The sequence below is a fragment of the Taeniopygia guttata genome, chromosome 1 (assembly GCF_048771995.1).
Source record: "Taeniopygia guttata chromosome 1, bTaeGut7.mat, whole genome shotgun sequence".
Classification (NCBI taxonomy): Eukaryota; Metazoa; Chordata; class Aves; order Passeriformes; family Estrildidae; genus Taeniopygia; species Taeniopygia guttata.
In genome coordinates this window covers 47,373,186-47,386,368 of record NC_133024.1, presented here as the reverse complement: position 1 = coordinate 47,386,368, position 13,183 = coordinate 47,373,186, and the positions used below count along the sequence as shown (strand labels likewise).

Here is a 13,183-nt window from a genome sequence, read left to right as displayed (position 1 = left end):
TGCTCCTGCACTTGGGTCTTGACAACCAGTTGGAGCACTACAGGTTGGGGGAAGGGCTGCAAAGCTGCCCATCAGAAAAGGGTGTGGGGGAGCTGGTTAACAGCTACTGAACATGAGCCAGCAGAATTCCCAGGTGCCCAAGAAGGCCAATGACATCTTGGCCTGTATCAGAAATAGTGAGGCCAGCAGGCCAGGGCAGTGATCACCCCCTGTAACATGCACTGTCGAGGTCACATCTTGTGCACGGTTTTAGACTCCTCACTCCAAAAAGTGCTGGAGTGTGCCCAGAGAAAGGCAGAAAAGCTGTTTATGTGTCTGGAGAATAAGTCCTATGAGGAAGGGTTGAGACAGCTTGGGTTGTTCAGCCTGGAGAAAGGAAGGCTCAGGGGAGACCTTATCCCTGTACAAAACTCTGAAAAATGGTTGTAGCCAGGTGGAGGTCAGTCTCTTCTCAAGTAACCAGCAACAGCACAAGAAGAAATGGCCTCAAGCTGGACCAGGGAAGGTTCAAATTGAGTATTGGGGGAAAATGATTCAGCACAAGGGTTTTCAAGAACTGAACACACTGCCCTGGGAGTGGTAGAATCGCCACCACCAGAAGTATTTAATAGGTGTGTAGATGTGGCACTCAGGGACACAGTTTAGTGGTGGACTTGGCAATGCTGGGTGAGAAGTGGAACCCTGTGATATTAAAGGTCTTTTCCAACCTAGACCATTTAATAGTTCTGTTTCAAGTACCACAACAACCACCATATTAAAACACAGCTCTGCTGGAAGATCTGATTGTTCAGCACTATGTTTGCTCCCTGTGACACATCTTCTCAAAGGACAAATAAACTTTATATTGATCCCATCTCCTTCTGCTCTATTTTCTTAAGGATTATAGAATCACACCATTCAGGTTAGAAGGAACCTGTTGAGGCAACTTTTTTTTACTGTGATGGTGACTGAGTTCTGGCACAGGTTGCAAGCAAGGCTGTGGAGTATCCATCCATATTCAAAGTCATCTGGCAACTGGCTCCAGATGGCCCTGTTTGAGCAGGAGGGTGGACCAGATGAACTTCAGAGGTCACTTCACATCTCAACCATTTTGTGATTCTGTGCCTGATTCTGTCAAACTTCCTGCTCAAGCAGTGTCAGAGACAGTAAGGTGCCCACTACAACGTGCAGTTGCACTTTTAGTACTACCAAAGTACTACCTCTCTGGACAACACCTAACAATGCTTGACCTTTCTCATAGTGAAGAACTGCTTTCTTGGAATGCACTGGAATTTTGATCTGAGCCGTATCAGTGCCATGTCAGGGTGGGGGACAAGCATCTGGTTCTCCCATCTTCATTCCCTCACTGCATTAAAAAATCACTCCTGAACCTCCTCTTCTCCAGGCTAATAGTCCCAGCCCTCTCAGCCCCTCAGAAAAGCTCCAGATCCTTAATTACCAACATGACCCTGCACTTAACTCTTTGCAGTATAGCTCTCCTCTACTGGGAAGCCCAGAACTGGACACTTCAGATGTAGCCTCACCAGAGAGGGGAGAGAACACCTCCTTCAACCAGCTGGCAACACCACTCTTCCTAACATAGTCCAGGAGGCTGTCTGTCACCTTTGCCATGGCAGTGCACTACTGGCACGTAGATGGTCACCAACCAGTACATAAAGTTACTTCCCTGCAGAGCTGTCTCCCAGTTGGTCAGCCCCCAAGTGTTATTTCATCCCTGATGCAGACTTCTGCAATTCCCCTTGTTGCACTTTAAAATTCCACTTAGCCCAAATCTCCAGCCTGGCCACATCCCTCTAAACACAAACACAACCATGTGGTATATGAGGAACTCTGTTTTGTACCATATGGGAACTTGCTGGGAGACACCATCCCAGCATGCAGGCCATTAATGAAGATGTTAGACAGCATTTGCCCCAATATCAGCTTCTAGGGTACATGACTGATTACTTGACTCTGGCTCACCTTTGTGTCACAGATCACAAACCTCCAGGCCCAATCACTCAGCCAGTTCTCAATCTACTTCACTGTCCACTTATGTAACCCGTCCCATTGTCAGCTGTGCATGCTGGGGAAGGCAGTGCCAAAAGCCTTACTTGAGTTGAGGTACAGAACATCCACTGCTCTCCCTGCCTGGAAGGTATCTGTAGATTGCCTACAGTTATTTTTCACCAAGGCCAACAGATTTTTAAGGAATTTAAGCTGTGAGAATCATTAGAGTGGGAAACTTAAGCTTGATAGGTGGACCTCAAAACAGCACTGAGAGCACTGAGAACCAATACTTTCCCTAAATAACAAAAGCTTAGTATTTTTTGATTGCTGAGAATATTATATCAGATGACCTCAAATATTTAAAATGATTGGTATTTTTATTTCGTAGTCTAAAATTTAATATTTTTAGTGAAATGGACAATAAGTCAACTGTCATTCAAAGAGCCACGTGTATGTTCTCCAAGCCATTATCAGCTTACACACTATCTTCTTTAAATAATTAATCAAGCATTCTGACGTGAATTTTCATCCATGCCAATAATAAAAGGAAAGTCAGGGCTTAAGCAGTATATCTACAAATGGAAAAATCATCAAAATCCTGCCCCCTAAATCCGTAAATCAGGGTAAGGAACATCAGCTGCAATCCAATTACCACAGGATTAGAGAAAAACATAGGCAGACTAGCAGGACAGGTTTACTCCAGGCTTCTAAGGCATCTGAAAAGAAAAGGTTAAAAAATTCAGAACTGAAAAAGAAGATCACCCACTCATTGATTTTCCAGTTGGGATTTTTATGTGCTATTGTTGGTGAGCTGAAATCACACATCTTTTAAATCATTACTTTAATTTCATAACTGAGGACTATTTCACTATGACAATAACTTTCTTAACAACTACCATTTTTCTGGAAGCCAAAACTCTGGAGGCTTAAGAAAGGAGCTGCTTTTCCAGCTGCTGGAAATATCCTAAGGCCTCTCCAATAATAACAGAAACAAATATTTCAGGTTCTAAAAATGAAATTAAAACCCCACTGCACAAGTGAAATGGAACTGATTTTCATTTGACCATGACTAAAGTGCAAAACAGTATCTGATCCCTTTTGTAACTGAAAAGGTTTTCAAAACAACATAAATCTGTCTCAGATAAAGAAAAGTAACTTAAAAGAAAGCATCCCTCCAAAGTGTTCTCCACACAAAGAGAATGTTTCTCACTATAACCACTGACAATTGGAGTTTCTTTTCTGCAATTATCAGATTTTTCATTATTCACTTCAATGCTATCTATTAAATTAGATCTGCAAGAACACATGCAAGGAAATTCTTATTCCTCAAGTTTGTCAATGCAGACAAAAGTATTTATCCTTAAACATTGTTATGACTTTTTTTTTTTACATTTGGATAGTCATTCAACCACAGCAAAGATGACAAGACCTGCTCCTTGGGCCACTCTCCTATCTAAACACAACCACCAAAATTATAGTGTATATACAAAGCTATCTTACACAGAATCATATCAGCAGAAATTTAATTTAGCAAATATGCTCTGTGGAGTCAAGGAAAATCTATACTTACTAAGAAAAAGCCCATTACTAGTGGTTAATGACAGTGTAAAATCTTTAAAGTGATTACTATCAAAAGCAAACCAAAGAAATTCTGACTTAGTCTGCAACAAATAGAAGGAGACAACTGCCAAGTGCAAACAACTGAAAACTCACCAGTTTTACAGCTGTCAATGGTCTATCCTGTATAGCAGTACATTCTAGAAATAAAAGTGGATAGAGAATCAATTGGTTTGAAGAGAAAAGGAACAGAATACCTACTCTGAAAACATACAAGAATAATGAAGACATATGAGTACATCTGTTTGAAAGAATTATGCATTGCCTAGTGGGAGAGAAAAGCAAGGCCAAATCAGATAGGAAAGTCACAAATGACTATATGTAACATTGTGCAACAAAATAATGAAGAGGCTGAAAAAATAAAAATAGAATAAGGTATTTATTTACAACCAGCTCATCTCAGTGTAACGTAAATGACTGGCTGCAGATCTGTATAGACACAGCAATAGAAAAGATGAGAGATGTTACCAAGTGCAACAAGGAGCACAGTAGAGAAGTAAGAGGAAGACTCCTGTTTTAATCCCATTGAGGTTAAACCTCTTAGCTACACAAACTTTTCTAGACTGACAGAGATCATGGCCAAAATAATCTAAATACCATGGCATCTGTGAATTTAAGCTACACGCAACAGACTTCTACTTTTTGACCTTATCTGGCTTTGGCTACAATAAAAATTTTCTTCCAAGCAGCTTGTGTCATGCTCGTATGTTTTGGATTTATGATGGAAACAGTGTTGATAGCACACTTGTGCTTTATCTGTTGCTGACTAACACTTAGGGTCAAGGCCTTTCCAGTTTTTCACACTGCCCTGCCAGCAAGTAAGCTGGGGGTGTACAAGAAGATGGGAGGGGATATAACTGGGACAGCTGAATCCAACTAACCAAAAGGTTATTCCCTACCATATGACATCATGCTCAGTATATAAAACAGGGAGGAAGAAATAAGTGGGGGGGACAATACATTCAGAGTTATGGTCTTTGTCTTTCCAAGTTACTGGGAATGATGAAGCCTAGCTTTTCTGGAGATGGCTGAATATCAGCCTGCTGATGGTAAGGAAGAAATGAATTAATTCCTTGTGTTGCTTTGCTTGTACAAAGCTTTTGCTTCACCTACAACACAGTCTTTATCTCAGCCCCTGAGATTTCCCACTATTATCCTTCCAGCTGTCCCCCACCCCACTGCAGGGGGAAATAACCAAGGAATCATGCAGTGCTCGGCTGCCCACTGAGGTTACACCACATACACCCTTTCATAGCAACTATAAAGCATTTTTCAAGAGTTTAAAACCCATTACATATGACAATAATGCTTGGAACACAAGCCTAAAACAGTTAAGGGAAGAAAATGAAAACAAGGAACAGCAGTAATCTAACCACACATCTCCAGTTTCACGTGGGGACAAGGAAAGTCAGTTTTTGATGTTTTTTTAATAATGTGTACAACAGGCATAAATTTAGATTTATTACACTAATAACAAAAAATTTTTCTCAGGCCCAAGTAGTCATAGATATACTAGATGCAAAGAAATAACTATCATTCAGCTTTAGTCCATCTAATTAAGTCAATCAACAGATTCATCAGTCTTGAAGGGAATGAGCTATAACATGCTATAACTGTTATACACTAAAAATAATAAAAAGCTTATCAATATGCTTTTAAACATATAAAACACTAAATCTAAAAGTACAGAAACCATCTGCCTTAATGCCGTCACTTACAGCATATGGAGCCTATGCTCCTGTGTTAATTTCTAGTACTTATCCTTTGAAGGGGCACAATGGTAGGAACTGGCTGTGAAAGACCAAAGGAATAGATCAGCTTCAAAATGTATTTACAACATAAGTTAATTATAGGAGTACTATTCCACTTAGCACCTGAGCACAATGCAGTGTACACTGCAAGCAAGGTAAGAAAGAAAAAGACAAAAATGTAACCACGTGTTCAAGTAATGCTGCAAAGGATCAAGTTTTCAAAGTAAATGAAGGATTAGGAAAACAGTTTACATGAAGTACCAAAAACTGTTATTCATACATCCCATGTACTTTCTATAAAGACATAAATAGTCTTTATCTTTAAAGCATGGGTTTGGCAAAACATATATAGTCATACCTCAGGAGGAAAATTTACTAAAAAAAAAAAATCTTCAAAATATTTTGGCCAGAAGGAAGATCATAATATGGGAGGAAAACCAAAACTAAACCTTGACAGCTGATAGTTAACATGGCAGAAAAACAAATTCAACATCAAGTTTTTAAGTATGCAGGAAACACATTTACTACATTTTACATGGCTAGCAGTAAGGAATGGTAACTTATTAAATTGCTCCAGCCCAACCTTAACTGCCTGAGCTTGCTACACAACAAACCATCAGTGTGCCAGAGCAGATTGTGTAACAAACCAAAACTTTAACTAACATGTCCTCTCAGTTTAAACTAAAAAATACAAGATCCAAAAACCTACCAAAAACCATGGATTTCTGTTTTAATTTTTCCCATTACTTACCTAAATTATGATAATTATTTTTTATAAATATACACAAAGAAATGCCCATCTTAAGCCTCTCAATGCAATATTATTAGGGTCTTTCCAGCTTCTATTATGTCTCCTACACCAACACTGAACAAATACAACCACATTAGATTAAGAGATGACTAGAGGTTTTTAAAAAAACTACTACATAAAACTCCTTTCCTTAACAGAACATAAGATAAATAAGTACAAATACACTATTTTAGTAATTTGCTAATCCCCCTTAACCAATAGGGCAACACAGTCTTAAAACATAACTACACTGCAGCTAAAAAGCATAGAGCAGACAGCAACTCTCATCAGGTCTTCTAATGCACAGCTTAATCTAAGACTCAACAGCACATCAATTTCCCAATTAAACAGTTTTAGTTTACACAAGACTTGAACTTTGTTTTGTGAAATTACATCTACAAAACATAAGAACTGAAAAACAGATAACCTAGACTAGAATATTTCAGTTGCAAAGGGCCTATGGAGCAAACCTTTGCACAGGAATAAGCAGGAAAATGTAGTAGGTAATGTAACACCACTACCATTTCACTTGTTTTTGTATATATAAGCTTTATTTTTTTAACTAAATAAATGCTTTCTAATTCTTTGCAATTATTATTCCACATTAAGAGCAACAAGTTCCAAACCAAAAAAGCTAAGAGCTTTTGTAAAGGCTTTAGATCTGAAGAAATTAAGGCCTTCTTGTGTACCAACAATAAAATTAACACAAACTCATATACCAAAATTTACTTAAAAATAGTTTTCACAAAATCTTTACATCCTTGCAAGGTAAAGCTGAAGCTTCAGTAATATTTCTGCACTAAATTTTCAAGTATATATATTTGAAACATTCCAAATAAGCACTGCTTTACTGAGTAAAAGTAAAGGTATAAAGGAAGACTATCAATTTTTAAAAGCCTAAAGACTAACCTAATGTCCAGAGGATGTATAATTTACAATTACAAGTGTGAATAAGTGGCCTGCTTTCAAAATTTGCTGTAATCATCCAGCTGAAACAATCAACATGAAATAAAGTTGGCTGGCTCTTCTTCAGCCAAAATAGCTAGTAAAAACACCCATATAATTTCTGGTTAATATAAGAAATCTTACATTCCCATCATCATTGAAATTTTCCTGGCCTCAGTGAGACCACAACGCTAGAGTTCACAACACAAACAGAAGCTTTCTTTCTTTGAAGGACCTAAGTTGAGAAGCAACTTTACAAACAAAGTAATGGTCATTTTGGCATGAATGTGAACTTACTGTCATTTTAGAATACATTGCTATTATAATGTAACAATTTCAAGTTAGTTCAAATTATGTAGTGAACACTTCCACTACAAAACAGGTCGCACTAAAGCCATTATGAATTTATATAGCTATCCATATTTGACAAGAAGTCTCAAAGAACATGCTGAACCTAACTGATAATTCTAGAAGTACATAAATAAGTGAAAGGGACTGGCAACTCAGGGAAACCCCCCAGGATGCACAAGCAATAATAGCAGCAATTCAGATGGATAGGGATGTTTGTTAGGATTACGTTATACTACAGAAAAAGTGTATTTGAAGACAGCAAAAATGGGAAAATCAGAAATCCCTTACTTTGCAAATACAGAGCTTTGGTACAGCACTAAAACCAGTACCCACTTGCAGTTTTGTCCACCCAGAACCCAGCATACAAGACAACAGTTTAACATGGATTTTTTGTTGCCCTCTGAAGAGGTCAGCACTTCCTACTAGTGTTTTACACACTTCAATGGTTATACTAGACAGACATTATGCAGTTATTTTCAAATACTTCAGTGGCCACAAAGCAGATAGTATCTGCTGATAGTACTATCTGCTGGTAGTACTACAGCAGATCCTTAACACTTATATCCCCAAAGATAACGGCATGTTAAATTGCAGAATTAGATAGTTTTTTCTGTTTCCTTTCATAAAATTATTTGCCTGGCACGAGTGACAAAAATAAGTTTCTTTGCTTCTGCCTCTCTGTACTCAAAAATCTTTGTGTAACCCTTCACCTCATGCTGTCACAAGTGCAATCACAAGGTGAGCCAGATCAGGGAATTAGTCCGGATTACAACAAACCAGTTTTGTCAAGTTAATTTTAACCCAGAGTGAGTCTCTAATGTGTTATTACAAGACACCATAGAAGTAGTATGTCAGCACGGCAAGGGGAGCAAGCACACTGACCAACCCATCTCCTGTGGAGACCAATGTTCATGCCACTGTAGCCTGTATCATGAGGAAATGCAAAGCATTGCTGGTTCTGTTTCACAGCCAATTACTGCATCCTACTCAACCAACACGTGATATTCATCCCTTCCGATGACAGCCAGTACAAACACCTTGCAAATGTGATACTAATCTTGTGACTTTCAGATAATCGCCACAATGTTTGATTTCCTTGTCTACACAAAAGCATTTTCATACTGCTTGCCAGTTCTTCATAAACATTAAAGTTAGGTTTGCCATAGAAGTACTTACTGAGACAGGCACTGGTCACAGCCCATGAAGTGCAGAGTATAATTCTGCAGACTTGAAGCAAAAATTCCACATCAATTTATGGCAAATAGGTTGCACTATTGTTCTTCACATTAGTCTTCTTGGAACACAAGAAGAATTTTATTACTGTTGATCAGCCAATTTGTTTAGCTTTTTTCAGCTACTTCAAGTCATTTTTGTAGTCACAAACACTGTTATTGACAATCTTACTGATAAAGAGGCTTCAGATTTTCCATATATATAAAAATCAAGTTAGGACTTCTGTCATAACCTAAGCTTAAGATGACTTCTGTCTATTTAATTACCTAGCACTGTTTTCTACCATAGCAACTAGATGCAGCCACAGTTAAATTTAAAGCTCTCCTTAGAAAATATTAGGAATTTGTATTAGTTTTGTAAAAAGGCACATTTTTGACCATTTCTGTTTAAGTCTACCAGGCAGCTGGAGTATTTTGCAGTATTTTGACACCAATATGTAGAAAAGGTGGAGACCATAAGCAGTATCTTGGCTGCCATCAGTCTGCCACATAAGATAGTGGGGGCAGTGATAGCAGGAAACTAGATAATTACTAAACCTCCTCTCAGAAGTCCAAGACACATTGACTGTATTCACCAGTATTAACTACTGGGTAATTTGGCAGATTTACTTGCCAAATCTTAATATAACTTGTTTACTCTGTACAAGGAATCTGTCTTCTTTGACTTGACCTCAAAAACATTAAGAGAAGCATTAACATTTACACCCACCTAAAGCTAGTATTTTCTACAATTTTAAGTATAAGGGATAGTGGTTGAATCATCCTGAAACCAAAAGACATGGAGGACATGACTAATGCAAAACTACAGCTTTAAAAAATACAGACCCCTTTGGGCAAAATTCGGACAGGTATTTGAGCACTGAGGAGCAATTGCACAGGTGATTTCTTTGCATGTAGTCGTATCCTTACACTTAGCATTTGCAATCCCGGGATTAAAGGATACAAAGCTCAAAAGCAGAAAGAGATTTAATGAAAAAAGTATAAAGCACCGGACTAAGGAATACGTGGAGTAAGAAAACACTTGCTGGTCTTCAGGGGGGAAAGAAAAACTATAGTTTCCCTATCATACACTGAAAAGAAGTCAATAGTTGCAAAGATGTCAAGTACCCATGTTATCAGTCCACGTTTCCAGCATTAACCATAAGCAAATGGGGAAAGGTGTGTGTCTTATGTGAACGCCATTCCTAGACACAGCTTTCTGGGGCGAGGGGGGTGGGGCGTAAACCCTACTGTCAAGTCCGACAACAACCTGAAGAAGCCAAGCAGGCAACCTCCTCGTGCTTTACAACCCTTTGCAAACTTGAAACAACCGTGACTCAAAGCTCTCCATACGACCCGGCCACCCACATCACAGCCTGAGCAGCAGCCCAGGATGAGAAAACAGGAAGGTGCCGGTTTAGTATCATCCACATCCTCAGCGACCTTTGGAGGAAACAATGGGGAGAGCCCGGGCACCACAGGGGAGCCCTTCACACAGCGAGCCCGGGCACCCCGCCACGGCCTGTGGGGCCGGGAGGGTCCGCCCGGGCAGGGCCGGGGCTGCGGGGTAAGGGCGGCCTCCCCTCTCTTCCCCGCGGCTCCGCACCGCCGCAGCCCCCTCCCCGCCCGGGAGCAGGGCAGGGCGGCATTCCCGGCCGGAGGAGCAACAGGCGCCCTGCGGCGGCCCCAGAGCCGGCTGGCAGGGCCGGGAACGGGAGCCCTGAGGGGCATCATCGCCGGGGAAGGGCTGCTCGGGAACCAGGTGGGGCTACACCGCACCCCACAACCCCCGGCTCCCCCCCCGCAAGGCGCTGCCTCCGTCCAGACACCGAGGCCGCCTACACGGCGGTGGCAAAGGGGGAACATGACCTGAGGAGGAGGAGGAAAATAACGCAGGGTAGCTAAAGGCAGGCCCTATACATGGAAAAAGCACCACGGTTCCTCACTCGGGTAACACGGCCAGCGGGAGCCGCGGGTGCCCTGCGCAACCTGTCGCGGGAGAGACCACGGGATTCAGCCCGTTCCGACAAGCCTGGCCGGAGCGAGCTCTGCCCGGGGTCCCAGCATGGGCATTCTCAATCCGCCCGAGGTCCCAGCACTGGCATTCTCCATCACCCCGGGGAGCTGGGCCGCACACTGGGGCGGGCACAGGTAACTCTGTCCCGGAGGGCCCCGGGAGAGGGGGCGGCAGCGCCATCTGCGCGGTATCGCCGGCCAAGCAAGCGGCGGGGCCCGGGCGGCACCTGGGCAGCCGCCGGGTTACATCACCGCCCCTTCCCTCCGTCCGTCCCCCGGGGCGCGGCGGCGCGGCCACGTGGCAGGGGGGACACCCGCGCTGCCCGCCACGGGGGCGGGGATGAGGATGAGGAGGGCGGCTGCCGGGAAGGGAGGAAGGTGCAGGCGCAGGGCCGCTCCCAGCCGGCGATGGGAGGGGTGGCGGGGGCTGCACGTCTGGCCCGGCGCGGCGCGCGTTACCTGCCCGGGTGGCTCCCCAGCTCGCGGTCGCTCAGCGCCGCCGTGTAAATCCTCCGGTATCTGTCGGCCAGGGCCTTCCCGGAGAGCAGCAGCTGGTAGCGGCTCCGGCAGCCCAGCGGCGGCGCGGGCAGGGCTCCCAGCCCACCGGCCGAGCCCTCCTCGGGCCCCATAGCCGGAGCGGCGCCGCCGGAGGAGAAGGAGTAGCCGCGCTCGGCCCCGGTGCAGGCGGCGGCGGCTCCCGCAGAGGCGGCGGCGGCTGCGGCGCTGCTCATCCCCCTCCCCGCCCGCCCCCTGCTTGCGGAGGCGCCGCCTCCTGGCACGGCGCGGACACAGGCGGCTCCCGCTGCCTTCACCGCCGGGGCCCGGCCATGGCGAGGCCGCAGGAGGCGCCGCAGGAGCCGCCCTTCAGGCTGCGCATCCACCCGCGATGCGGGAACACCCCGCTCTTCCCCTCCTCCAGCGGCGGCTCCAGGCCCCAGCTACCCGCCGCTCGCCTTCCGCTCCGGGCACAGCGCCCGCCGCCACCGAGTCCCGGGAAGGACCGTGCACCGCTGGGACTGGGGAGTGGGGGCGGGCTGCTTGCTTCCCCCTTCCCGCTACAGGGAGTGTGTGTGTGGGGGTGGGGGGCGGAGGCCGGCGGTGTCGCTTCCCCTCCGGAGTTTGTGATCGGCGCTGCCGCCGCCCTCTCCCCGCACGGCCGCCCCGGCCCCGCCTCCCTCCCGCGGGCAGCGCGGCCGCCGGGCGCATGCGCTGTCCCGCCCGCCCCGCGCGGCCCCCGGGAAATCCGGGATGGGCGGGCGGGAGCAGCACCTGCTGCGGGTGGCAGGAGCGCCGAGGGCCCGGAGCACCGAGCGCGGCCGGGGGCCCGGAGCACCGAGCGCGGCCGGGGGCCCGGAGCACCGAGCGCGGCCGGGGGACCAGCCTCCCACCCCCGCGGTCACGCCCGAGCGAGGTCGGGCTGCGCGGGCCCGGGAGGCGGGTATCCGCACGGAGCTTCTGCGCCCTGTTGGGAGTGCACATCACAGGATCCGTTGGGTTGGAAAATACCTCAGACATCATCGAGCCCAACCTATGACCGAACCATCGCCTTGTCAGTTACACCATGGCATTAATGCCCAGTCTTTCCCTACACACCTCTAGCGAGGTGTGTAGGGAATGACTCACCACCTCCCCGGACAGTCCATTCCAATGTCTGCTCACCCTTTCTATGAACAAATTCCCCTAATATCCAACCTAAACCTCCCCTGGCGCAGTTTGAGACTTAAGGCTGTTGTTCTGACCCTCGTGCCACTTGACTTCAACCTCTCAGGTATTTGTAAAGTGTCTGTCACAATAGTGTTTTATTGAGGTGTCCAATTCCTACACCTTGTTTCTGTGCTGTGTTATGCTACCTAGGAAGGATCTTTTCCCAGGAGCAATATCCTCCCTGACTTGAGGCAGAGTCTGCTAAATCGAGTTGCCACATCAGGCAAAATTTTCCTTAAGTTGCCTTCAGTATCTCCAGGACAGCTTAGTAGCTTTTAGAGGATAAGTGAGGCATGGCAGCAGGCACTTTCTTATCATCAGGTCACTTACATTACAGCTTTTTATCTGTTGGAGTTGTAGCCCTGCACTTTTGCCGTACTTTATACCACTTTATACAGCTGCAAACTTGAAGTGTATAGGCCAGAATATGTAATAAATAATAATAAATAATTTTTTAAATACTTCATGCCAGATGTGGTTTGGATCACAGTCTGCAGAAAGCTGTCATCCAAAGAAGGTATGTGCTGATATGTTTTCTTATTTTTAATTCTACATTCAAAAAAGGCCCTAAACAAAGCCTGGAATTCCCCTGCTTGTAACTACAGATAAATATTTTTGTAAACAATTTCTGCATAATCATAGAGTCACAGAATACCTGGAATGGATGTGACCCATAAGGATCATGACTCCTCTTGGCCTGCTCAGGACAACCAGAAGCATAACATGTGCCTGAGATTAAATAATAGCAAATATAACAGAACTATGCAATTGCCATCTTTCTTAAGCTTGTGTAATGCCCACCAATACTT

At 44.7% G+C, this 13,183-nt stretch overlaps 1 protein-coding gene across 18 annotated transcripts in view; it reads right to left on the bottom strand.

Moving 5' to 3' along the window:
* The window catches only part of MYCBP2 (MYC binding protein 2), a 174,244-nt gene extending 162,433 nt beyond the window's left edge, over positions 1 to 11,811 (bottom strand). For 14 of the 18 annotated variants that reach the window (XM_030270810.4, XM_030270861.4, XM_030270808.4 and 11 more), the window contains exon 1: positions 11,130 to 11,810. In XM_030270810.4, coding sequence (XP_030126670.4) covers positions 11,130 to 11,401 — 272 coding nt within the window. In that variant the 5' untranslated portion in view covers positions 11,402 to 11,810. Of the gene's footprint in view, positions 1 to 11,129 lie in introns of all 18 variants that reach the window. The other 4 variants (XM_030270789.4, XM_030270803.4, XM_030270836.4 and 1 more) reach the window with 1 other exon arrangement.
* Between the last annotated feature and the right edge of the window lie 1,372 nt (positions 11,812 to 13,183).